Source organism: Loxodonta africana, chromosome 18, assembly GCF_030014295.1.
Source record: "Loxodonta africana isolate mLoxAfr1 chromosome 18, mLoxAfr1.hap2, whole genome shotgun sequence".
Taxonomy (NCBI): domain Eukaryota; kingdom Metazoa; phylum Chordata; class Mammalia; order Proboscidea; family Elephantidae; genus Loxodonta; species Loxodonta africana.
In genome coordinates, this window is record NC_087359.1 from 62,883,553 (window position 1) to 62,910,966 (window position 27,414).

The following is a 27,414-nucleotide window of genomic DNA, read 5'->3' on the forward strand; positions in this document are numbered from 1 at the left end:
TTATTCATACAGCAAACATACACTGAACATTTGGTTCATCACAAGCACAAACACATCTTTGGGTGTTTCAATTTTCCCTCCTTTAAAAAGGCCAGGCCCCTCCCTCCAAGAATTCACTCATTGGTAAAACCTTTAATGGTTCCTCCTTGTCACCACTAGGTGGCAAGCAGAGAAAGGGGCACAGACAAAGCATGGGAGAATCTAAGAATAAGAAAAAATAAGTAATAAGGGCATATGAATGCAAAGACACAAAAAGAGCTCAATAAATTCTAAGTGAATAAATATATTAATGAAAACCATGTTTGTTTGTTTGTTTTAAAAAAACAACGCCACACTACCATGTGGTTCTCTAGATGCAGAATCTTTGGCAACGATACCCAAGAATCTGCATTTTAACGAGCACTTTGGATATGTGACTTCATGAAACACTGCCCCATGGTATGCTAAGTAAGAGCAGTCTTCTTAATGTGTAACTCCAGGGAAATGGAAAATATTTGTTTCAAAAATTTTTCTTTCACATAATAAAAATATTAAGATGGTAAAGCATCTGGAAAAGTCTGGCAGTTTCTCATACAATTAAACACACACTTTCCCATTCGGCTCAGCAACCCCACTCCCACCCAAGAGAGAAGACATTTTCACAAAGAATTTCATACAAATATTCATAGCAAATGTAGTCACAATGGCCCGAAACTGGAAATAACCCAAATGACCATTAAGAGGGGAATGAATAAGTTATGATACATCCATACTGCTCAAGAATAAAAAGGAACAAATTACTTATACCAGCAACAGCATGGATGAACCTCAAAAACAACAAGTGATAAAAGCCAGACACAAAAGACTATGACTCCATTTGTATTAAATTACAGAAAATACAAAACTATAAACACAAAATAAACCAGTTACCAAAATACGGGGCGGGAGGGGGGAAGGTGCTTGTGTCCCCAAATGAGCACAAGGGAATTTTGGGGGGTAATGGAAATGTTCTACTGTGGTGGTTACACAAGAGTATATATTTATCAAAACCCACTGAATTATACACCTAAAAGTGATGCATTTTATTGTATACAAATTACAAGTCAATAAAGCTGATTTTTTTTAATGCAATTCTGAAGCATTACAAAACATGCTGAATTAATAAATGGTCTTATTACCATTACACTATTTCTGAAATCCTGAAACCATTCATTTGGAACATGTCTTTGTTGTTGTTGTTAAACCACGGTCATAACACAAACATAACGTATCCCACCTATACCAAAAACAGTACCACTGGGATTCTTTTAATTGTATGGCTTTGCAACACTATATACTGAAAAACCAGAAACAATATAAATATCTTAATACCACCAAAATTTAACAGGGATATATCTCTGGGTACTATACCAGTTCGTTCAGATTTTCTTCACTTTTCTGTTTTACAGGTTTTCAAAACAATGAATATTTAACAGTATTATAATATGAAGGAAAGAAAACATTTTAAACACTAAGTGATATTCTAGATTCCGGTGAAATACCACTATTCCAAATTCAATTAAGTATAAAAGTCCTTCACTTAGACAGTGACATAACAATGCACAGAGGGACTACGTAGCGCAACTATGAAAGCAGCAGTTATCTACTTTTTAAAATAACAGCTTTATTGATATATAATTCACATACCATACAATTCACCCATTTAAAGTGTACAATTCATTGGTTTCTGGTATATTCAGAGTTGTGCAGCCATCACTACATTTTCATCACCTTACCCTTATTTCCCCGCAACCCTAGGCCATTGCCAATCAATTTTCTGTCTCTGGGTTTACCTTTTCTGGGTATTTCATATAAATGGAATCATACAATACACGGCCTTCTGTGAGTGGCTTTTCACTTAAGTGTGATGTTCTCAAAGTTCATCCATGTCCTAGCATGTATCACTACTTCATTCCTTTGTATGGCTGAATAATTCTCCATTGTACAGATATACCAATTTTGTTTCCTCATTCACCTGTCAATGGGCATCTGGGCTGTTTCCACATTTTGGCTATTATGAATAATGCTGCTATGAACATGCACGTACAAGCTGTTGTGTGGACATATGCTTTCAATTCTCCAGGAGTAGAACTGGTACAAACAGTTAACACACTTGGCTGCTAACAGAAAGGTTCGAGATTCAGGTCCACCCAGAGACACCCAGGAAGCGCTGCTGATCTACTTCCTATAAACCAGCCACTGAAACCCCTACAGAGCACAGTTCTCCTCTGACACACATGGGGTTCCATGAATCGGCATCGACTCCACAGCAACTTGTTAGTAGCCTGAGTTTCCTAGTCACCCTAAAAGTTCCACAATCAGTGCTTTGCATGGCAATTTGTATCCATTATGGCTATAATGAAACATAATCACTGCCTCACCAGGGCTCCTATGGTAACATTCATGTCACCCCTGTCCTTGTAACACCAGCAAAAGAAACATGACACTTACTATAATGTATTCCAAAACTGTGTGACAGCTGTAATTTATCCAAAACTCTAGTCACATTAAAACTTCCATCACTACAGGATTAATACCACATTATATATTGACAAATTCCTCAATACAACCAGTAATTCATGAAACGTGATCTAGGCATATTTCTATGGGACGGGGGGGTGTCAAATGTGTTTGCTACAGGTTATGATCAGGAGCCAGAGAGAGCTGCAACTCATGGTCAAGTCATTTATCTGTGGATGCACAGGCAGACTGGTACATGAAGTCTGACAAAGAAACACACATTTTGGGACTTTTGATAGTTTGGCAACAATGGATAGTTTTAACTAGAAATCACCGCTGCTAAACTCTGACGAGCCCTGGTGGTGCAGTGGTTAAGAGCTCAGCTGCTAATCCAAAGGTCAGCAGTTCAAATCTACCAGCCGATTCTTGGAAACCTTATGGGGCAGTTCTACTCTGCGCTATAGGGTATGAGTCAGAAACAACTTGACAGCAATGGGTTTGGTTTTGGTTTCTTGCAGAACTCTGAAACATATAACCCGTAAAAGTCAAAGGAATCTTAATGATCAAACATAACAGCCACTCTTGGTTCCAGGTCATTTTCCCTTCATTGAGTCATTACACTCAAACAGCTTGGCTCTGAGACACCTCGATTTGTAACTCAACTATCCTGCCGGACAGAATGAGAGTGAAATGTTTTTCAAGCTGACTTTAATTTAGATTTGGTCCCTGGTTTTATTCTTTTAAGTACTTACACATTCATTCAACAAACTCATTCACAAATAAAACATCCATGCCAGGCATTGTCCCAAATACCTTGCATGTATTAATATTTATTCTTCTTAACAGACCTTTGAAGTAGGTACAAGTATTACTCCCATTTTATATGAGAAAACTAAAGAATATGAAGGTGAAGAAACTTGCTCAAGACCATAGTCAGTGGATTCCAACCCAGGAAATCGGACTCTAGTTGTGCTTTAATTTAATCACATTACCTCAGATTTGGCCATTTATTTAAATTTACCTGTATGGAGATCCCTTTGTTTGCATCTATAACAACAGATGAAAATTACTTTCAATGACCATGAAAGAGAGAGATGCTTCATACATTAAAAATGTAGTTTATTTCTACCATAAAGAACCATGATGAGTCTGTGAAACGTATGGACAGAGGGCATAATGCTAAGTGAAATAAAGTCAATCACATAAGGACAAACAAAGACTGTTAGGATTCCACTTTTAGGAAAACAGGTATATATTCAGAGACTGTAAATGTCTGGTTACCAAGGGTAGGTGGGGGGATGGGAGCATATTTTTGATGACAGGAAAAGTAGCACAGATGTGGGTATAATCAGCATAGCATGACCAAAGTAAAGAATGCCACTAAGAAATGGGAGAAAAAATGTGGTTTATTTCTGCTTAAGACATCTTTTTCCATCTAGACGTTAACCCCTCCCCCAAAACATTATCTCCAGAAACCTTACTGCCAACACCTAGTAGAGTGCCAATACTCCCCATGCCCTTAACATCTCTACATCAACATACGACTAATCCGGATTCTCCCAAGACTGCTCTTACCAGCTGGTAAAACAAGTCTCTGAGTTTCAACAGTCTTTTAATCTTATAAAGACAGAGAATACAAAATACAAGAGGGGGAATGTCTCTACCCATCAGACTGACTACAAGTTCCCACAAGGCCCAATTCTGCAGTTCCTAATGAGATCCAGAATCAGGATGGAAGCGAACTGCTCAGGCTCAGTCCTGGGAAAAAGAAGAGGCTCTGTTATAACTGACAAGATTAACGTACCTCCCCCCTCCCAGCAACGCATAGGGTCATATCCATAATTTCTCCAAACACAGAAATTACATCCTGTAATTATGATTTTAAAAACAGTGAACTAAAGCTAAGAATAATCTGCCTTAAGTCAACACAGCTAATAAGTGTTAAGAAACAGATTTCAAACCCCAACACCTAACTTCAGAGCCTGAGCTTTTTTTTTTAATAAATTTTTTATTCTGAAAGAATTGTAGATTCACATAGTTACAAGAAATACTAGAATGAGATTCCATGTACCCATAACGCAGTTTACCCTAATGATGGTGCTGCTGTTATTAGTTGCCCCTGAGTTGGCTCTGGCCCATGGCAACCCCATGCATAATAGTCAAACCATATGGATCCTTAGGATTTTTGGAAGTCGACTGCCAGGCCTTTCTTCCACCCCAATGGTAACACCTTGCAAATTTAAGTAAAATATCACAACCAGGATATTGATACTGACGCGATCAAGGTACAGAACATTTCCATCACCACAAGGTTTCCTCAAGCTGTCCTTTCACAGCCACACCTACTTCCCTCCCACTTCTACCCCCCTTGTTTAACCCTGGGCAACCACTAACCTGTTTAATTTTTTCATTTCAGGTATGGTTACAAATGGAATCATACAGTAAATAATCTTTTGAAATTGGTTTTTTTCACTCAGTATAATTCTTCGGAGATTCATCTAGGTTGCTGCATGTATCAACAGTTCATTCCTTTTTATTGCAGAGCAGGTTTCCATGTGTGAATAGTTTCTTTAACAATCACCTGCTGAAAGACATATGAGGGGTTTCCAGTTTTTGGCTATTACAAATAAATAAACATCCAAGTACAGGTTTTTCTGAGAACATGTTTTCATTTCTCTGGGGAAAATGACCAGAAGTGCAATTGCTGGGTCATATGGTACCTGTTTAGTTTTTTTAACTGCTAGACTGTTCTCCAGGGTGGCAGTACCAGCTTACATTCTCAACAGTGTATGAGCAATCCATTTTCTCTGCATCCTCACCAGCATCTGAATTTCTTCTGGCAATGTTTTGTAGTTTTCAGTGTACAAGTCCTTTACTTCCTTAGTTAAATTTATTCCTACGTATTTTATTCTAGATGAGATAGTAAATTGAATTATTTTCTTTACCTCCTTTGTGGATTTTTCATTTGCTGGTTTATAGACTCACACCTGATTTTTGCATGCTGACTTTGTAACCTGCAACTTTGGCAGACTCATTTATTAGCTCTAGGGGTGGGTGGGTGGGTGGGGGTGGGGGTGTGTGTGTGTGGGTGTGTGTGTGTGGGTGTGTGTGGATTCTCTGGGATTTTCCTAGAATGTCATCTGCAAATAAAGATGGTTGTACTTCTTCCTCTCCACTTTCGATGCCTTTTCTTTTTCTTGCATAATTGCTCTGGCTAGGACATCCAGCACAATGTTGAATTACAGTGGTGAAAGCAGACATTCTGTCATGTTCCTCATCTTTGAGGGAAAGCTTTCAGACTTTCACTACTGAGTATAATGTCCGCTATGGGTTTTTCATAAATGCCCTTTATCCTGCTAAGAGCCTGCACTCTTTACCACCACACTAGACTGACTTCTCAAGCAGAGTGCTCAGAGAAACAAGAAATTCTTCAGCCCAAGAACACTGAAGGTAATTACCCCAAGAAAAAGAATATGACGTGCATCAGAAACTGCCTTAAAAAAGTTCTGTCAATCACGATTCTGGTAGATGCCTCTTTTTGTCTGTGAAACTTTCTTGTGCTTTCCAAATCCATATTCCCATTTCTCTGTATTAAGTACCAGTGTTTGTCTCAAAAAATATTATCTCCCTGTGCTTTTATCTTGGTAGTCCCAGAAGAGCACAGTAACTAATGTCACAGAAAGCACACAAATACTTGAGGAGAGAATGAAGATGCCAGGACAAACTATTTAAATAGAGACTGAGAAATGTATTTTGGTGGGCTTGACTGAATATGTCCTAGGTAAATGAAAATCTATTTAAGAATCCCCTCAATACAGAGCCAGATTCTGTAGTCCTTTCTAAGTAATTTCAGCAGCTCATTTTATTTAATGGAAAATGTCTGTCCTAAACAAGTCTCTGAGACCCCAAGAATCATCCTGAAAGACTGAGGTTTGTTCATCAAGTATAGAATTAAAAAGGGAAACTGAGTATAGACATTCTGTGTTAAACTTTAACAAAGTACCTATACAGCCAATGATATTTCTAATCAAAAAGACTACGGCATCTATGTTGTTGTTGTGTACTGTCGAGTTAACTCCAACTCACAGTGACACCATGTGACAGAGCAGAACTGCCCCATAGGGTTTTCTAGGTTGTACTCTTTACAAGCACATCACGTCTTTTTGCCCTCAGAGCCATTGGGTGGGTTCAAACCACCAACCTGTGGGTTAGCAGCCAAGCACTTAACCATTTGCATCATCAGGGCTCCTTATGACATCTATACCCACTGTCGTCTAGTTAATTCTGACTCATAGCAACCCTACAGGACAGAGTAGAACTGCCCCATAGGGTTCCAAGGCTGTAATCTTTATGGAAGCAGATACGTCTTTCTCCTGCAGAGCAGATGGTGGGCTCGAATCGCCAACCTTTCGGTTAGTAGTCAAGCGCTTAACCAATCCACCACCAGGGCTCCTTTACGGCATCTACAAAAAAAAAAAAAACATTGCCGTCGAGTCAATTCTAACTCCTATTTACCCTATACAACAGAGTAGAACTGCCCCACAGTTTCCAAGGAGTGGCTGGTGGATTCCAACTGCCGACCTTTTGGTTAGCAGCTGAGTTCTTATCCACGGCACCACCAGGGCTCCGTGATAAAAAAAAAAATATTAGGTGCTGTGGAGTAAGTTCCAACTCATAGCGACCCTACAGGACAGAGAACTGCCCGCTGGGTTTCCAAGGAGCAGCCTGCGGATTTGCACTGCCAACCTTTTCGTTAGCAGGCAAGCTCTTAACTACTGCACCACCAGGGCTCCACAGATGACATCTACAGGACCTTGTAATATGAAGCATCTAATCTTGAATCATGTATACAAAATGACTGAAGTAGAACAAACAATGTTTCCTAATATCAGAGTCATTTGGGGATATTCTGAGAGCCTAGTATACTACAATCTATAAGGCTTACTGATTTGTGTGCCATGGGTTATCAAGAAAAGGAAGCCATAGTGTGTAGTTATAACTTGTCTTTTGTATGAAAAAGTATGAAATGTAAGAAAAAAAGGGGAATACATTCATCAAATCAATCTAAAACGTAGGACCAAAAAATGCTACTTTATAAAATGACCAGATTTTATTCCCACTCAAAGCCACCAAGGCTCATTTAGAACCAGATAGCTAAGGAAAAAACCTAGCTCTTTTCTTTAAGGTCTATCTAAGCAGCTCTGCCTCAAACTCTGTAGTCTCTCCTTCTCAATGAAGGAAAAGTCATCCAGATCATAGACATGATGATGACAGTGAAATTCTTCAGACGACTGGGGAGGGAACACTGAAAAGGAACACTTCCAAAGATGCAAAATGAGAAGAGGTCTAAGATAATAAATTTATTTCTGGCTTGCATGAAGGCATGCTTCCCAAATCACTGTATGTCAAAGTTATCTTAGGGATGACTCAGAATCATCACAAGAAAAGTCAGGTAAAAAAGCAGAGAATATCTCTGTAACTGAATTTTCTCCCTAGGCCACTTGTTAGTTATCAAGCCCAGCTGCCTAAAACTATTGTTTGAAATCTATCAGAATGTCTTTTAAATGCATACAACTAGCCTGACGCATAAAGGTGTCCTTATTCCCCTGAGATCAACTAACGGAGTACCTCTATTAAATGAGATGGTCCCTACATGGTGCTAACAGTTTGCTCTCAGCTACTAACCGAAAGGTCTGTGGCTCGAAACTACCTATGGCAGCACCATGAAGGAAAGCCCTTGCAATGTACCTCCATAAAGATTACAGTCAGGAAAACTCTATGGGCCTCAGTTCTACTCTATAACACACGGGCTTATGAGCTGTAACTGACGCCATGCGATGGGTTTTTTGGTTTATTAAATACGCAATTCTTCAAGTGAGGAACCAGATCCATTGTTAGACAGGGGCAGCAGTGTAAGACCTGCACTTTTCAATAAAATGTTGTCATTACTCCCTCACATTGTATTTTCTTTTATCTCATGAAGATTATTACGTCACAGACACATCACAAAGTAACTACAAACCGGAAAATAGGGATAAATATGATAAGAGAGTGACCACCACAGAAAGCCATTCTACATTAGAGTACAGCAAGAGGAAGAGAACAAATACCTTCAAGTATTTTCCCAGTTCCTGTGTGGGGGAAAAAAAAAAAGAATTATAGCCTTTGATGGTAAGGAAAGGTGAGCTAAGGAAGGAGGAGGGTGTCAACAGTCTAAATTTTAGGAATCTCCCCATCTTAGGATAATCAGAGAAACCGCTAACACTGAGTGCTGGAATCACTGTATGAAAAGGAGTGGCCGTTGAACTGTACACGGGAAAAACATTTGTTTTCTGCGATACAAGGGAGTAAAAAGTACAGCAGCAAAAGCCAGCCTGATGTTTGAGTTTGGTGGATTCCCAAAAGAATAAAAGAGAAGCTCAGACCTATGCCAACAATAAAATTATGAGACTAGCTAGACTGAGGACCAAAGGGAAAACTAAAACATCTAAAGAAAGGCTCAGGCTGGCCAGAGAACTTTATAAGATAGAATGCCTCCCTTAAAATCTCAATACCCAGTTCTGGAGAAATGTGATTTAAAAATTAAGGGATTAAAAAAAAAAAAACTACCAGAGAATTAATCTGCACATTACAGGAAGAATGGAAGAGAGGAATGTGAAGGATATGCCTTTTCATGACTCATTCATATGCTAAGCATGCCATGAAATCACAATGTCCTTCTTCATATGGCATTCACATATTTAATATACCAGCTAGGAGGATGCTTTTATTCATCTTTAGAGAAAGTGGCACGTAATTTTTAAATACTCCTGCCTCCTCTGAGATTTTAGAAGGCAGAGAAGACTGGATGTATTTAGCATCTCAAAATTGAGATCACAAAAGAGAAAAACATTGTTTTAAACCTTTTCTAAAGCACCAATAGCCCTGAATTGCAAGTGGAAATTCCATATTCCAAAGGACAGGCTAAGTGTGCTTCAGAATAAATTACTCTCAAAATATCAGTGGCTTGACACAACAAAGATTCATCTCTCGCTCACATGGCTAAGTGAGGGCCCATCATTTTGTAGCTGCGCCATCTGGTACCTGAGACTTCCCTGGTGAAAGAAGCAAGGGAGAGCCAGGAAAAGGCTTTTCACTGCCTCTGCACGGTTACAGCTGTAATTCATGCTCACATTTCATTGGCCCAAACTAGTCACATGACCCTGCCATACAACTAAAGGCTGAGCAAACCATGCTTTTAAAAAAGGGCATCATTTAAAAGGACACATAGAAAGTACCAGAAAGTAGAATACAAATTTTGGCTATGTTTAATGGCAATAAGGCAACAATAAAATGTTCTGAGTTAAACTGCTTCACTGTATTTTGCAAAAAAGAATTATCCAAGTTTACTGGGAAAAAAAAATTTCCAAGTACTAAATTCTAAGAGAAATTTACTATGTGGACCTTTATGTAAAAAGGAATAGTCCCAGAAAAAGTCTAACTAGATTTACAAAAGAGAAACATTGACCTCATTAATCAGTGAGACCGTTAAGTGCCCAGGTGTTGTGTTACTTTCTGATAAAGCTTAGACAACCTCCAAGGTGTTAATGAAGTAATTTTATCAGCTAGGCTAAATTCTGACAAGCATTAAATATAGTCAATTCCTAGATAAGTCAAGGACAATCAACGTTCTTCTTTATGGATTTCTAAAAGATCCGAAAGCTTGTTAGTGAAGATGATTATGTCAGCGCCTAGGAGCATACAGACAGGGACCAAATTGTTTCTCAAGTACCAAACGCCTTCTCTATCACACTGACGAATATTCTTTTGGAACCATCAGTTCTGTATCACGATGCAGAGAAAAGGAGTTTCACCTGAAGAATTTTAAGAGCAGGTAGTATCAATTATAAGACATTCAAGTATGATCCCTATGGAACATCTGATTTTTGATAGAGCTGTACTCTAATGAGCCCATCAGGTGAAGCTAGCTACAAACAACTCTGACTGCTAAGCTGACCCATACTGGTAGTTTACATACTAAATCCCTGCTAAATTTGACTATTTTAGTTTTTTCATGGTAATTCAGCTGCTTACTTTGGCTCAAAGTTGTGATGTTACAGTATGTCATCACCTTAACATCACAACTTTTAGCAGGCTGACTATTTGCACTAATGTGAGTGTGCTTCCAAATCACTTAAAGGGTTCTCTGGGACACTAAGACACAGCTTACAGTGCTCAAAACTGTAATTCCATCTTTGAAAAAAATTCCTAACTACTTTAATTCTAACACTAAATAACATGGAAAAGATCTAGCAATGCGATGAATACCCGGGGTTTGTAACTTAAGAAATCTTACATCACTTATATTTTCTTACAGATACAAAGTGCTATGATAGTAATCACTAGCACAACAGTTGTGCATAATTAAAACTACCACATATGATGAGATCAATCTTCGAGTATGTTAAGAAAAGTTATTCTAAAGGAAGGAATAACTTAAGGTAAACAATTTGGCAAGACCTAGGAACCACTCCTGGGGTTTGTTTTTCTTTAAGCAAAGTTTAGAATGGAGAGGGTAGTAAACAAACTGACATACAATCATGATGTGTGCTGACAAACAGGATGATGCAAGAGATATAATGGAAGGTCTGTAAAGCCTCTTTTTAAGAGGTCCTATTCTTTTATTTCAGGAAACCCTGGTAGCGAGCATAGCGGTTAAGTGCTACAGCTGCTAACCAAGAGGTTGGTAGTTCAAATCTGCCAGGCGTTCCCTGGAAACTCTATGGGGCAGTTCTACTTTCCTATAGGGTCGCTATGAGTCGGAATCGACTCAACGGCACTGGGTTTGGTTTTTTGGTTTTATTTTATTTCAGTAACTAACGTCTTCACTACTTTTGTCTTATCTACTTGCCACTTGTACTTATATTAGGTGGACGAAATGGCACACACCACACTGTGGGAAATACTGTGGTAGTGAAAACACCACCTGAAGAGCCAGGAAGATTCAATAAGGTTTTCACTCTTATTTATTTGCACGCTGTTTGGTCTCAGGTGTGTCACTTCACCTCTCTGAGCTTGTTCCCTCACCAATGACATAGGAAAAAATGATGCCCACCTCTCTGTGGGCTTCAAGAATTAAAATGAGGTTGAGCAGTAAATTGCCGGGCACATTGCAGCAGTTTAGTATGTTAAATTCCTTTTCTTTGCTAGCCTCTCTTCCCAGGTTTAAAAAAACAAAAACAAAAAGCAGGAACCCATGAGGATCTAAGCACTCAGGAGTGTTAACAATGTGCTTAATGCAGTAAGGAGCCAAATAAAGAACACAGAGCCTGGAATCTAAGTCTCTAATAAGGCCTTCCATTTATTCTGGTTCCAGTTTTTCTTTCTAACCCAGATCTCCCATTCCTAGGCATCACAGGCTTTAATCCCCTATCTGTGCCTTTGATGATATATCTAAAAGAACCTCCCCTCTCCACCATCCAAATCTTTTCCATCTTTCAGTAACGTTTCCCTGCCAACTACAGTGCAATGCCCTCATTCCCCTAAACCAAAAAACCCACTGCCGTCGAACCGATTCCAACTAATAGCGACCCTATAGGACAGAGTAGAACTGCCCCATAGAGTTCCCAAGGAGCGCCTGGCAGATTCAAACTGCTGATCTCTTGGTTAGCAGCCGTAGCACTTAACCACTACGCCATCATGGTTTCCCTCGTTCCCCTACTGATCTATTCCAGTGGTTCGCAACCCTGGCTGCACGTTAAAATCTCCTGGGAAGTTCTTCTCTAAAGGTAGACTGATCTATACAACTGGACTAAACCAAAAGCAAAGCAGTTTCCTGAATAAACTGAACACTTTGATGACCAGTGTAGCAGGGGTGCGGTTTGGGGACCATGGTTTATTGGCATAATAAAATCCAGGTCAACTGGCATAATAAAATCTATTAAGAAAATATTCTGCATCCCACTTTGGTAAGTGGCGCCTGGGGTCTTAAATGCTAGCAAGTGGCCATCTAAGATGCAACAATTGGTCTCAGCCCATCTGGAGCAAAGGAGAATGAAGAACACCAAAGACACATGGTAATTACAAGCCCAAGAGACAGAAAGGTCCACATAAACCAAAGAGACTACATCAATCAGCCTGAGACCAGACGAACTAGATGGTGCCTGGCTACAACCGGTGACTGCCCTGACAGGGAACACAACAGAGAATCCCTGAGGGAGCAGGAGAGCAGTGGGATGCTGACCTCAAATTCTCGTAAAAAAGACCAGACTTAATGGTCTGACTGAGACTAGAAGGACCCTGGAAGTCATGATCCCCAGGCCTTCTCTTAGCCCAAGACTAGAACCATTTCCAAAGCCAACTCTTCAGACAGGGATTGGACTGGATTATAAAATAGAAAATGATACTGGTGAGGAGTGAGCTTCTTGGCTCAAGTAGACACATGAAACTATGTGGGCAGCTCCTGTATGGAGGGGAGATGAGAAGGCACAGGGGGACAGAAGCTGGCTGAATGGACACAGGAATACAGGGTGGAGAGAAGGAATGTGCTGTCTCATTGGGCGGACAGCAACGAGGAGTATATAGCAAGGTGTGTGTAAGATTTTGTGTGAGAGACTGACTTGATTTGTAAACTTGCACTTAAAAGCACAATAAAAAAATTTTAATTTTAAAAAATAAAGGTAAACTGATCTAGATGAACAAACCAGACTTTTAGTCTTCCTATTAGTCTAGCTAAAATGTTCCGATTTTTGTCTTTGAAGTGTTTTTTAAATACTCACAATATCTTGTTTAGAGGAAAAGGCAAGCAGCAGAATAACAATGTTATTTCTATGAAAGAATAAACTGTACATGTGTACAGCATCTATTCTAGGAGTTCTTTTTTTCACATTTTAACTGTCAAGGTACAACTGGTAGCACTTTTCTTCATTAGTGTTACATAAAATAATGAAGCATCTAACATTGATGGCATATTAGTCAATAAATAAGGGGTGTTTGTGTGCACTTGCACAAAAAAAGTGGTTCTGGAAAAATACTATTAACAATAGTTACTTCTGGCAGGAATGAGTAACTTTCAGTATTTACTTGATACGGCTGTGCTTTTTTACATTCTCACATGTAATTCTTGCTTTTGTAATAAGAAAAATCAAAACAAAAGTGGGAAAAACTGAATTTCTCTTTTAACTACATTTTTAAATCTTAAGATACACGTTTTTGTAGGTTAAAAATTCTACACTGTACACTCGAATTGTTGATACCATAAACTGATAAAATCTTTACAGAAAACAATTGGATAACACATGTCAAATGCTTAATATTCACTCATTTTGACCAGTGAATCAATGTCAGAATCTCTAAGTAAATAAATCAAGTTACAGTAAAATGATATATGTGTGGATATAAATTCATTGCAGTGTTGTTATACTAGACAAAAACTCAAATCAGCTTGTTATTGGATATATTACATAGCCAATAAAAACAGTTACAGTTCATAATGTAATAAAATGTTCACATTACAAAATTAAGTAAAGTCAGATGTAAACACACACACACACAATATAAGGAAATCATATAAGAACTCAAGCCCAGAAAACATTGGGTAATATGAGTACTTTTCTTCCCAGATCCTTCTTTTTTTTAAATTGTTCAATGAATATATAAATACTTCTATAATTGAAAAAAATTTATAGGAAATACATCAAATAGATACATCACCTGGAAAATGTCCAAGATGCCCAAACTGATCTTAATGCAATTTAACCAGCTACTGTTCTTGGTAATGACTTGTGCTCCTAATAAAAGGTAAACATTATCTCTCTATACACACAAAGAATTCGTCTCTATTTCACAAGTATCTCTTGGTAAATCAGCTTCCAGTTTATTTTTAAATTTAAAAAACCTGGATGATATCAAATAAGGATAGAGGTATATTTTAATATATACAAATATATAAAACAGAAAGGTTTTAATATTTTAAACCACATCTTTCTGAGTAAAAACCCAGTGCCGTTGGAGTAGTAAGGTAAATCTACTTGCTAATATATCCAGACTTGATCTGAGGATCACAAAACAGGTGTAAATTAAATAGTCTCCTCATTATTTTCGGAGTCATGCTGGACTCAAATATACTGCTGAAGAGTACTATTTATGTCCCAAAATTATTTTAGGTTTTAAAATAGTTGAAAGAAAAACACCTCATCAGATTTGGTTCCTTGGTTTGGAGGTTTAGGGTCATAGCTACATGGGACATTCCAGGTAACTCTCCGAGCTAGATGCATAGTGTCTGGGGTCTTAAAAGCTTGCAAGTGGCCATCTAAGGCACAATTGGGCTCTACTCACCTGGAGCAACGGAGGAAGGAGAGTCAGAAGTGGGAGGAAGATACTGAATGTGTGGCTAACTGCCTTTATGAGCAACTGCCTCCTCTGCCATGAGGCCAGAACTGAATGGGGCCCAGCTACCATTACTGAACATTTTGATCAGAGATCCCACAGAAGAATCCTGATCAAAAGGAGGGAAATGCAAAACAAAATTTCAAAGTCTCATAGAAGCCAAACTTACTGGAGCCGTGGAGGGTTGATGAACCCCTGAAACTACTGCCCTGAGATAATCTTTAAACCTTAAACCAGAAATATCCCCTGAAGTCTTCTTAAAACCAAACAACAGTTCAGCTTCATTAGAAAAAAAAAAAAAGGTCTGTCTTTAGCATTATGCTCTTTTAAGATCTATATGGCATTAACCTGACAACAGCAATTCAAAAGATTAGATAAGAATCTTAGGGGACAGTGAGTTTATGTTAATAGGGAAGAACAGCTTAGAAAGGGAGGGTGAGAATGGTTGCACAACTCAAAAAATGTAATCAATATCACTAAATTGTACAAGTAGAAAATGCTGAATCGGTTATGTTTTGCTGTGTGTATTCTCAACAAAATTAAAAATTCTTAAAACAGAAGAAAGATAAAACCTGTTGCCATCGAGCTGATTCCCTATAGGACAGAGAAGAACTCCCCCATACAGTTTCCAAAGACCGCCTGGTGGATTTGAACTGTCAACCTTTCTTTCAGTCAGCAGCCATAGCTCTTATACGCTTCACCACCAGGATTTTCACGCAGTGTGACAGACAAGGATAAATGGTAAAGACAAAATGAATAAAGAAATGTCAGCAACAGAAGAAAGGTGAAGGTCAAGAAAGTCGTAAGAAAAGTTATAGAAGCAGAAAAGTAGTTACAGAAGTAAAAGTATAGGGAACAAGTTAGTGGTGTACATTTATTAATTGTTGGAAAGAGGAAAAACATTTAACAGCAGTTGGTCTAGACGGAAAAGCCAACATCCTCTGTTGCAATTTCCCCAACCTCCCGATCGACATGTCTGAAGAAGCCACTAAAAAAGTACATAAAGAAAAAGTAAAGGGCCATATCAACATGAGTATCACTAAGTTCCTAGAGCTTCTTATCCAGCCACTTCTAAAGCTTTTGTCCCACACCTCAGGGAGTTACACTGGTGTTTACCTTGTGCTCTACATTGTTTAATTTCTCTATTCCTTGATTAAACAGAAGAATATCTGAACATGTTAAATGACCATGCGAAAAAGCTAGGGTATTGAAGAATAAGAGCAAGCTCTATTTCAAAGCCAGAAACAAAGCATCTCACAAAGGGGGGGGGGACAGTTCTTAAATACAGAACAGTAAGAAAATTTCCACGTTGATGAAATGGGAATCTACCAGTTACAGCTGAAGAAGGGTATTACTATTAAACCCAGACGTTTTCTTACAACTGCATTTTACAAACTGTGAAGTATACCACTGAGACCAATTCTCTAATGGACAGAAAACAAAGAAGTAGCCTTTTCCATTCTCTTTATGTCAATTCGGACAACTAACAAAACGGATAAATTCCATTTGTTTGAAAACAAAAAGTACCTGAGGGTCCCTATGTTGCACAGTTCCAGGGGGCTGTACAACATGATGACCCTGAAAGTGCTGCATTAAAAAAAAACTGCAAATAATTTTTTTAAAAACAGAACTGCAAAAATAGCAAATATGAACCCACTATTCCAGGGGGAGGCGGGGAGGCAGAAGATAGACCCGAAAAGTGAAATCAGGTAAAAAATCAAAAAGCAAAACCAACTTCTGGGAGAAAGTATTTACGTACAGTCTGTCAAAAATCCCAGTGTTTCCTAAAAAGCCTTGAGGCTTTTATGGGTGTAAATGAATCCTCACCTTCTAGCTCTCACCCCAGGACAAAGGTAGGTCAAAAAAATGATTGAAACTGGCAGTTTCATATATTCCGACCTTTATAGTTCATTAAACACAATGGTTTTTGTTTTTTTTTTTAAAAAAACACAAGTAGAAATATGAACACAAATTTGAAGAATGGAAGCTTCTCTATTATATGGACCAGTAGCTGAGTTGGCTGGAGTAGAATCCAAAATTGTAGACTCAATCCACAGCTGAATTAGATTTGTTTTATAGCCCTCCACCCTTGTAGTATGTACTCAAAATGTTTCAGCCTGTAAATTCATAATAGCTTTCAGAAATCTCTGGTTGTACACATGAGAAAACAGTCCTTGAAAGATTAAGTGGCATGTCTAAAGCAACAGAAGTCAAAGTAAAACTTGAAATAGACAAGACGCCCCTCCCTCCTAAAATGACTCCTGATCCAGTGCTCATTCCACTATCTAACATTTCCCCTCCACTGGAAAATACACTCAGCCTACCTATTCTTTTACTGTCTTCATACATGAAAGATGGCACTTTATTACTTAATAATTTAACAGAGAGAAATTAAGTCAAAAGACTGGTCAAAGCAACCTTTTAAAAAATCATAAAATTAAAATCTACAAAACAGAAAAAAACAAGGCTATCAAAAATTTCTGAATCACATCTATGTCTCTGAAAAGGGAACAGTTTAACAGGCTGATGACTAAGATTTAAGAGTTACCTAGCTACAGAAACGAGGCTGAATGATTCTAAGACCTGTTGGTGATATTTTTAAGATGCAATAAAATTCATCTACCGAAGGAAAAAATCTAAGAACAGAAATAAAGTTGCAAGCTGTCTGAATTGTTTACTGTTAATAGTATATACAGCAAATATGAAAGTGGAAGGAACACAGGCTTTGGAATGAAACAGACGTGCATGAATCCCAGTGATGTTACCTATTTGTTGTCATTTTTCCTAAAGTACTTAATCCGTATCTGTCAAATAGGGTGGTACCAATTTTGCAGGGTTGTTTTGAGGATTAAGTGACACTGGTAAGCACCTAACATAGTACCTAGCACAGTCTCCAAAAAATAGTAGGTGCCATTATTGTTGCAGGGTTTTATTATCAATGAAAATAATTGCTTAATGGTTTTTCAACTTGTCAGTACCACTTTAGGCTAATAGTGAAGTAATGTAATCAATGTAGGCTTCCTACAGCCTTTGATATGGAGCAGGGACCAGCACCTGGTACAAACCAAAGCGAAATCCATCACTGCACAGTTGATTCCAACTCACAGGGACCCTATATAGTGCCCTCCATAGAGCAGCCACCATTGGTGCTATTGACTAATTCAAATTAACTCTTAATTACACATACTAACGGAAGAGTGATTTTAAAAGCATTTATACATTCACTAGACTATAAACTCAGCGAAGAGATCTTTTGTCTATTTTCTTCACTGATTCCCCCAAAGAGCCTAGAACAGTGCCTAATACATGGTTGGCACTCAACGTATGTTTGTCAAATGTGTTTGGAACTTCCTTTTTAATCCTTCACTAAGGCTTTTCAAAACACTATTTTGAAACTAGTGTTACGTTTTGTTGTATATATTTTCATCACAGGAATTACGTAAAACTTTCTTCTTCACATACCAGCCTGAATAGAGATGCCTCTCCTCACTCTAAAATTAACTCATACCTTCCCTAGAAAGAGGAAAAATAAATCGTTTGGCCCTCTAATGAGCTTTAAAACCTTGCAAACTAGCTACGGCTAGGTTAAAAAAAAAAAAAAAAAGACAATTTTTTATCCAAAGCCTACAATTTTGCCTACAGAAACGGATCTCTCCCATCAGACTCTATTTAAGGGGAGAGGGGCCTCTTACTCCACCAAAACAGAAGACTTCTCTTAGAATTGAAGACATTCCCTCAGGAAGTCAAATGTGTCTAGCTGTAGTAGAATCAAAAAGGCTCCACTGGAAGTAGACATGGAAAGGAAGAGGCTGAGGAAGTAAATGACCCAAAGCACTGAATTATGGGGAAAAAGAGAGATCAAAGTCTAAATTTCTTTTTCCATTTTTTGTGAAACTAGAGAAGACATTAAAAAAAAAAAAAAAAACTTAAAATTATGTTTTGGAATACATCAGGAAATAAATGACCAGAAGCAACAACTGCACTGACACAGTAAAAGCATAATACTATCGATTCAGATTTATTAATTTGACTTTTTTCCCCTAAGTCTTTGAATGGCCAAGAACCTCTCATCAAAATTTCAGTGCTTCTGTAGAGATGTAACCAGTCGCCATGGTGTCTGCACACATTCTGACTCATGGCGACCTCCTGTGTGTCAGAGCGGAACTGTGCTCCACAGGTTTTCAGTGGCTGATTTTTCACAAGTGTACTACCAGGCCTTTCTTTCAAAGCACCTGTGGGTGGACTGAAACCACCAACCTTCCAGTTAGCATTAAATGCACCACCCAGAGTCAAGCCAGTTCACTGAAAACTCCATGGAGCACAGTTCTACTCTGACACGATTGTGAAGGCCACCGAGTCAGGATGAGTGCAAACGACGACAACGGGTTGTTTTTCTTTATAAAGATGTACTTTTAAAGTAGTGTAAAAAAAAAGTCTATTTTGCCCAGAAAAAAATATTTCACATTAGTGAATACCTTTTGAAAGATCTATAAAAGCGAGGTCATTAGTGTCATAAAACAATGTTTTCTGGTCAGAAACACAATGATTTTGAGAATTTCAAGGTAATTTCATTATAAACTTTTAGTACCTAATTTAATTTACATTTTAACCTGTTATAACCAAATACAATTAATACCACAAAGTCTTAAGTAGAGCACTTTACATTTTGACAACACAGTGGTGTCCACCACAACCATGCCAAGGCCCTACAAAGTCCTCAAAAGACTAACCACCAGGGAGTAAGTAGCACTGTAGCTTTCTATTAATCGGAGCCCATTCACTGCCCAAAGTTTACACTAAGCCTTTGGATTCACATCTCACAAAATTCATCACATGTAACACCGTTTCTTTTCTTAATCAGTAATCTGAGACTGCTAACCTACAAATATTTTAACATTTATTCACTTTTACATTTTCATACTGTGAAACCGCTCATCCAAAAACCCATACACAAAAGATGTTATATTTGCTTGGGAAATAGGTATATTCTCCCAAATGTTAACCTGGAATTAATATCAAAAGAACTGCATACTCGCTCAACGTGACAAAAGTGTAAGTTATATTGCTTGGGAGTAAACAATGTGGACAATTTTCACTTTCTGGGTATGCAAATTTTCAGATATGCTAAAATTAAGTATTTTGAGAATTATATCTTTATGCAAATGTTACTTAGTTGGACTAAGACCATGAGAGTACACTTGCTAAGAATAACTCAAAAAAGTAGGTTTATTTTCTCCTAATATGACCCTAGTAGATAGGTAGCAAAGACATTTATTTGACCTTTCACTTCAGCCACTAAGAATTTTTCACAGTAAGTACTACCTGACAAGTATTACATTTTATAGTTTCCAGAAGCCCTCGATTATCTTAACCAACTTGTAAATTAGTAGGTAAAGCAGACATCATTAATCCCCATTCTACAGATGAGAAACCTAAAGCTCCAAGAGGTTTAACTATTTGTTCAAAACTACAAACTGGAACACATCTGCCAACCTATGAAATAGTGTCATAACTCTTGTTCATAGTGCCTCCTTCAAATATTACATATAAATGAAGAAAAAACTGGATAGGTTTCTACATAAAATCGTGACCTGACCATAAATTAAGCCTACCAATGGCAGATCTATCTGCCCAAATACTGCAATCAATCACTGGAATAGCAATAAATTCAAGATTAAATTTCAGAAAAGCTAAACTGGGTCAAATGTTTTCTAAACTATACAGGACTCAGTAGTCTAAACAAAATGATCGTAACAAGCTGTAGGTGAGACTTCTTTTTTAATTGTATAGAAGGAAAAAATTATGAATTTAGAACACTGTTGCTAACACCAAGTGTATTACTTTTTTAAATACAAAACTAGCTCAAAGCTGACATTCATAACAAAACCAACATACTTGGCTTTGACACTATCAGTACAGATTCACTAACTGGAAGGCCAGCGAGCTCTATTTTCAGCAACTACCATATCCTTGACTTTTCCAGTTCCCTGTTGTTGGGGAGGGGAAAATCTTTCACTTAGCCTTTAATCTGTCTGCCAAACGCTAACTTCATTTGAGAAAAAAAGAATTATCTTCTGGGAGCTTAGAGCAAAGCTACCTATCTCAGTGGTAGAGGGATGGACAAAGTTTAAAAAAACTTTCATATAATCTAAGAAAACTAGCAGTAACAAATGGTCTTAGGTAGGATGACCATAAGTTTGCCACCTAGGATAATCTTAGTTTGTACCTGCTGTCCCAGCATAATTATTAATCAGCACCCCTTCCTTTCACTGATGTCCTAATTTGGGCAATAAATCACCATGACGACTCTTTTATTAAGGCAGTTGTCGTTACAATTCAGTAAATTTAAATGAGCTTCTGAAATCATTCCTAGAAGCATGACTAGCCTGGATATTTAGTTATAAGCATAAACCAAAAAGTTGTGTAGACAACCCAATTTGTCAAATATATCCATATTCAACTACCCTATCACACTGGTAACTGACCACTTCAAAAGCAGTAAAAGTAATTATTTCTTGTTGCTAGTTTCTCATTACTCCTTAATAGATTCTGTTTGACAGCTACCTAGGTTACTATTTAGAACATCTGTGAATCATTTGCCAATCTCTCCCCTCCTAAAAGTTTTATAACCACCTCATTAACTTAACCCTTACATTCGTGAAGACAAAAGGGAAAAAAAGCCTTAAAAAAGTACTTTACAGAAATGCATGCCACTAGCCATACTCCAGTACAGACACTGTGATAACCATGGTGTTTAAAGAAAGTAGGTCTTAGGACCTGTATGTAAACACACAATTCTGAGATCCCCTAAAGCCTTCATTCACCGTGGCTTGAGTTGGGGTTTACGTTTTGAAAACAAAGAACCAAGTTTCTTTAGAAAAGTGAGACGTATTACTTATTTGAAACCACTGCTAAAGAAACTAGCATAAGCCTCAGAAAGTACCACCTGACTTACAGGTAGGTCTTCTGCCAGTGGCTAAGGAGCAAGAGGATTGGTCTAAAGGTCAGCAGAAAGCCAAGTTCTGGCTTTGCCATTTACTAGCCAACCAGTCAAGTGATCATAGAGGAAAACAAATTATTTTATCTTTTCAAATTTACTTTCCTGAACCATAAAATGAATGTAACACTCTACTTCAATGTTGTTACATGAAATAAAAATTTCTGTGAAAGTGTACTGGGAACTGTGAAGCACTATATAAATATGGCATTACATAATGCATAATTTAAAAACTCAACCTACACATACACTCTGTTTTCTGAGATATAAGGTAAAAAATTCCTGCAAAATCTGCTTACAGCTCTCCTTTTAAGTCAGATCAGCTTCTTAAAGTATTTAAAACTCACTTGTAAAGTCAGATACATTAATTTACTAGGCTGAAATTTGGATTGCTATACCAGATTAAAACCAGGACATTTAAAGGTATTTTATAAGCCCTTGACCAAGCTACAAAACAATTATGAAAAGCCAGCTTGTTTGTACAGACTTTCAATGTGCTTGCTTGTATTTACTAAACCCAAAATTTGCTCAGCTTAATACCTGTCATAAGTACTCTTCCCCATAGCAGAGTTCAAACTGAGACCTTTGTCATAGACAGGTGAAAAAGGTGCCAAAGAATGCTCACAGTAGTAAGAATTTACCCAATACCCCCAATTGCAGTTATTTCATTTTATTCCATAATTTTATAACACAAACCAGAATGAAACATGTTCAATGTACACCATACTGTGTACAAGTCTGAAGTGCACACAGAAGAACATCTAATTTAATACCTAGGCTAAAACTTGATTTTTTAAAGCTCTTTTTAAAATGTCATTACCTAATTCTGTGTACTTAGTTAAGCAGGAGAAAAATAAAATTTGTTCAACAAAGCTAGTCTACTAGCTGAAATACCAACATAAGAATTAACAAAGATTTGGTGTTTATTCTTAATATTTTTAAACTCATTATTAAAGTTAATCTACTATTACTCACTTTTTCCCAACAAGATATGTATTAAGGAGTTAATTCAAAACATGCCCCCACCATTCAATCAGAATAAGCTGGAAGTGGGGCTCTGATGTTTGAAAATGACAGCTTTCACTGAACAGTCTCAGAACAGATGCATTCCTGGAACTGACACATTCATGCATCCAAGTGAACCAAAAGTGATCATCAAAACTTTACCCCTACTTCCCATGGAGCCAATTTTCACAGGGAGTGGAGAAAAGGAAGGAACAAAACCATCAAGTACCCCACAAGCCCAAAAGTAATTTATGCTGACCCCTCTACTCCCCAAAATGGGAAAAGTACTCATTCTTTTTTCCTTTCTAATATTCTCCACTTTTCTTTAACATGGTTCATATACACAAAAGGTAAGACTTGGTTCAGGAATGCTGAGAGATGGATCAACTTGCTTAACATTACTACTACTAAGATAAAAACCTATTCCTTAAGACTGTTGCCATCAAGTGGATTCTGATTCATGGTGACCCCATGTGTTATAGAGTAGAACTGCTCTATTTCTTTTTCTTGGCTGTAATCCTAATGGAAGCAGGCTACCAAGCCTTTAGCCTACCAGTCCAGCATTGCACCAGTAGTTTATTCCTTAAGCTACTGACTTGTTAAAGTGACGGGATGGGGGATTTGATCTCCAAGGTGAACAATCTTATTGGCCCCAAACTTCAATATTTTCTAACCGCAACCCGAAATTGTCCTTTTCCTGTACAAAGCTTAGCTCCTCCTCTAGTATCGTTAAAAAAAAAATATATATAGATAGATATATATAGATATATATAAATTGATTCCAATCTCCCAGGATAGGTAAGTAAGGCTAAAAAGGAGTTTAGGCATTAAACTCAACACAGCATGCAAAATACAGAAACGAGGAGAAAAGCACGGACTATTGGGAAACCAACATTTATATCCAAGTACCCAGAAAACAAATCACTCAAATGCATCCTCATCTTTTCCTACTCCCCACACCTGGTAGTAAACTTTGTTTGGTGACCAGGACTATGGGATCATTTTTTGTTACCAGACACAAAACTGAATTCACTGCACTCAATAAAGGAAACCTATGGCGCTACAGGAAACCCTGGTGGTGTAGTGGTTAAGTGCTACGGCTGCTAACCAAAGGGTCAACAGTTCGAATCCGCCAGGCGCTCCTTGGAAACTATGGGGCAGTTCTACTCTGTCCTATAGGGTCGCTATGAGTCGGAATCGACTCGATGGCACTGGGTTTGGTTTTTGGTTTTTTAGCCTCTAAAGGGAAAGCCTGGTGGGATAGTGGTTAAGAGCTGCTAACCAAAAGGTCAGCAGTTCAAATCCACCAGGCACTCCTTGAAAACCCTATGGAGCAGTACTACTCTGTACTATAGGATTGCAATGAGTCGAAATCAACTCGACGGCAGCGGGTTTGGTTTTGGTTTTATGACTCTCTAGAGTCCCTGGGTGGCAGAAACACTTAAGCACTATTAGCTGAAGGTTGGCAGTTCAAACCCACCCAGAGGCTCCTTTGAAGACAGGCCCAGCATTCTGCTTCTCAAAAGTCACAGACTTGAAAACCCTATGGATCATTCTACTCTGCACACATGAGGTCCATCATGTGTCAGAACCGACTCTACAACCAACAACAACAACATGCATCTGTGGATACAGGTAGAGACAGGCTTACTCCTGTTGCACCTTCCTCCTCCTCTTCCTTTCCACTGATTCTTAAGCTCCCAATTGTCAGAGTTCTCTATAGTTCTTCTCCACATTGTAGGTCCTATGTCCCTCCCCTTTAGATTCTGAAAGGGAAATCTAACATTTGAACAACGTAATAATGTGGCTCTATCAAAAGCATTCTATGTTGAATAACCAATAAAGATCTTGCTTTTAAATCCTCAGCACTCAACTCCAAAATACAATTATCATTAAACTATGATTTGTTTGGAAACTACAATCATGAGTTTCCCAATCCGTTTCAAAAAAAAAAAAAAACCTCCACATTCTTTTTGTTATCACATCAAGTTTACTCACAGCCTAAATCTCTATACAACCGAAAGTATTCAAATATAATGTTAAGTTTCCTCGCAAGGGCACTGGTAGATTAAGGGTGAAACCGATCTGGGGCACAAGGCGGGAAAAAACAACTCCGTTACAAGTATACCTACATTTGTTTGAATTTTAAACACTGAAATAAAGACAAACTGACCTTGAGCTGTACTTCTCCCCTTTTATTACCCCTCCCCCTTCCAAAAGGAACCTCGTTCAATACCAATAACTTAAAGATTTACAAGAAAAAATTCAGTGCAGTGTCTTTCCTAAATTTGACTTCTGGAGGCCTTCTCCCTCTAATTTTTAAATCCCTGATTTCTAATTTCTAATGACACAGGGGGACTAGCCCTGACGCTATTCAAGAAACCAAGGGCCCTACCTTACATTTTAAAAAATAACTGGCTTAAGTACTTGAGAAGAAAATTTCGAAAAATCAGTAGCTTAAGTAATTACGAGATGGGTCAAGGCATTTGACTCCAACCACGTCTCACCCCGCCACACGCCCCCCCGGGAAAAAAAAACATTAGAAATAATCTATTTGTGTAAGACCACGTAATGCTGGTTTTTAATACAGTGCAATTTAATGGATGTACGGGTAACAAGTACCTAGGTCCAATGTGTGATATGTGGGTGTATGCGAAGGGGAGGGGTGGGAAGAGGAGTTATGTTGAAAAGGAAACTGCCTGGGACTAACTGAACAGACACAACGGCCATTCGATAAAGTTCTGAAAAATTACTAAAGAACCTTTCAGGACAAAGAAGCAATAAACAGAAGAGGAACTGTTCAAAACTGTGCATAAAACCATTTAATTCATATGCAAAAAAGAAAATACAGACTCTCCTGGAATCGCCTAATTCAAAGACTCAAGCCTCAGTTCTGCGCCTGAATCAGGTTAAGATTTCCAATAAAGTAAAACACGCATTCCAAGCTTGGGGACTCGACCAAAATACGGCTACTACACATCATTTTAGATAATTTCGTTCAACAGAAGATCCTTCCATTTGTCATAACGGTGCGTTCGTGAGAACGGGGAAGCCATCATTTTTACAAACTGGTAAATCGAGGCACAGGCATTACAAAACCTAAAACTGACAGTCATGATCTCCTCGCCTCCTGTTTAATGTCCTATCCACTAAAACCCAGTGTTTCTGGAGCCAAATGATACCAGGAAACTTCGAGCTCTGAGGGATAAGCCTGAAAAAAGGGAGTATGAGTGAGATTTTTCTGGACCTCCCCAGAACAAGAAGGCGAGGCAGATCGTAAAGCCCAAAAAACCCTCCTCCAAGGTGTGCCAGCCGACGGGAAGAAATCCGATCGCAGCATCTCAGCTTGTCTCCGCCCAAAGATGAACTGCAGTGATTCCCATCTCCCCCTACTCTCACTCTCATCCAGGACTACACCCCCCACCACAAGCCCAAGGAAACCCTCCACTCGCAAAGGTTCTCCTTTGTGAGACTCCACAGCCGCCGCCCCACACTGGGCCTCCGGGGAAAAGCCACCGCCCCCACCCGCCATATTTCCCTCAAAGGCGCCAGCGCTACAGCTCCCAGTCTCCACTCTCCCCCATGTGGCGGGCGTTTCTTCCCCCATCACCCCAACCAATTGTTCTCCACATCCCAAGACTGTCCCAAAAGCTCCCCTGGGGACTGCACGTCCGGAGACAGCACCCGAGATCTCCTCCCCCTCCCCCGCCCCGAGACTCGCCCTCCCCCAGCCGCCATTTTACAATCAACTCCTCCACCCTATCGCCTCGGCCTCCCGGTCCGCGAGTGGCTACAACTGAGGACGCCGAAGGGGTCAAATTCCTGGGCCTGGAGCCTTCCATCGCTCCAGGAGCCCATAGGCCATTTCCTGCTTCCCGAATCCACGTCCCCGGGCCAGGCGCGGAGACGATGCCGCCATTTTGTCTCCTCCCGGCCTCTGTGGGCGGCGGCAGAGGGTCCGAGAATTCCAGCCCTCCGCTGCCCCACCAACTCACCGTCGTATCGCTCAGCCTGCTCAGCCAGCTTCGCCTGGTACACCAGATCCTCCCGATCATCCATAGCGGCGGTGGCTCAAGCAGGGTCTGCGCGACGGATGGAAGCGGATAGCGTCTCCGACTCTCTCAGCCTCTCGCTCCGCGTCCGGGCAGCAAAAATGGCGGCGCCTCAATCCGGGACTTCCGCCTGCGCACGCGGACAACTGCTCAGCTCTATGGTAACCGCTCCCTGGCAACTGGCGCGGGGGGCGGGTCCTGAAGATCACCGCCAGAAGAGGCTGGAACCCTCGAGACGGCACACCTCTGTCGGCTCAGCAGGCGCTGGAGCGCAGAGGCGGGAACGCTGACTGCTGGGAGGGAGGACGGTCCGCGGGGATGTAGGGAGGCGGGGATCGGGAGGCGAAATGGGCCTGGACCGCACCTCGAGGGAGCCGAGGGACACGAGCAAGTCGAGGCCTGGACTACGGGCAAAGAAAACGAGAGGCCATAACGGTTTTGATCATTGCAGGCCTTTGTCACCGAAATAAATATGCCCTGTCCTACATTGCCACTCCTACATTGCTCCGTCCCAGA

At 39.3% G+C, this 27,414-nt stretch overlaps 1 protein-coding gene and 1 long non-coding RNA gene across 3 annotated transcripts in view; both read right to left on the reverse strand.

Annotated features, from left to right (window-relative positions):
• YWHAE (tyrosine 3-monooxygenase/tryptophan 5-monooxygenase activation protein epsilon) overlaps positions 1–27,021 on the reverse strand; it is a 40,811-nt gene extending 13,790 nt beyond the window's left edge. Inside the window, exons 1-2 of one of the 2 annotated variants that reach the window (XM_064271511.1) lie at positions 26,842–26,960; positions 4,873–5,059 (exon numbers count right to left, since the gene is read on the reverse strand). Coding sequence is in view for 1 of the 2 variants with exons in the window: in XM_003416807.3 (XP_003416855.1) it covers positions 26,842–26,905 (64 nt within the window). In the remaining variant the exon portion in view is untranslated. Of the gene's footprint in view, positions 1–4,872; positions 5,060–26,841 lie in introns of both variants that reach the window. The other variant, XM_003416807.3, reaches the window with a different exon arrangement.
• Positions 5,069–26,541, reverse strand: LOC135228111 (uncharacterized). Its single transcript, XR_010318424.1, has 3 exons — positions 8,589–26,541; positions 6,680–6,941; positions 5,069–5,388 (listed from the first exon to the last, which is right to left on the reverse strand). It is a non-coding gene; the product is annotated as an uncharacterized LOC135228111 (long non-coding RNA).
• Positions 27,022–27,414: the final 393 nt, after the last annotated feature.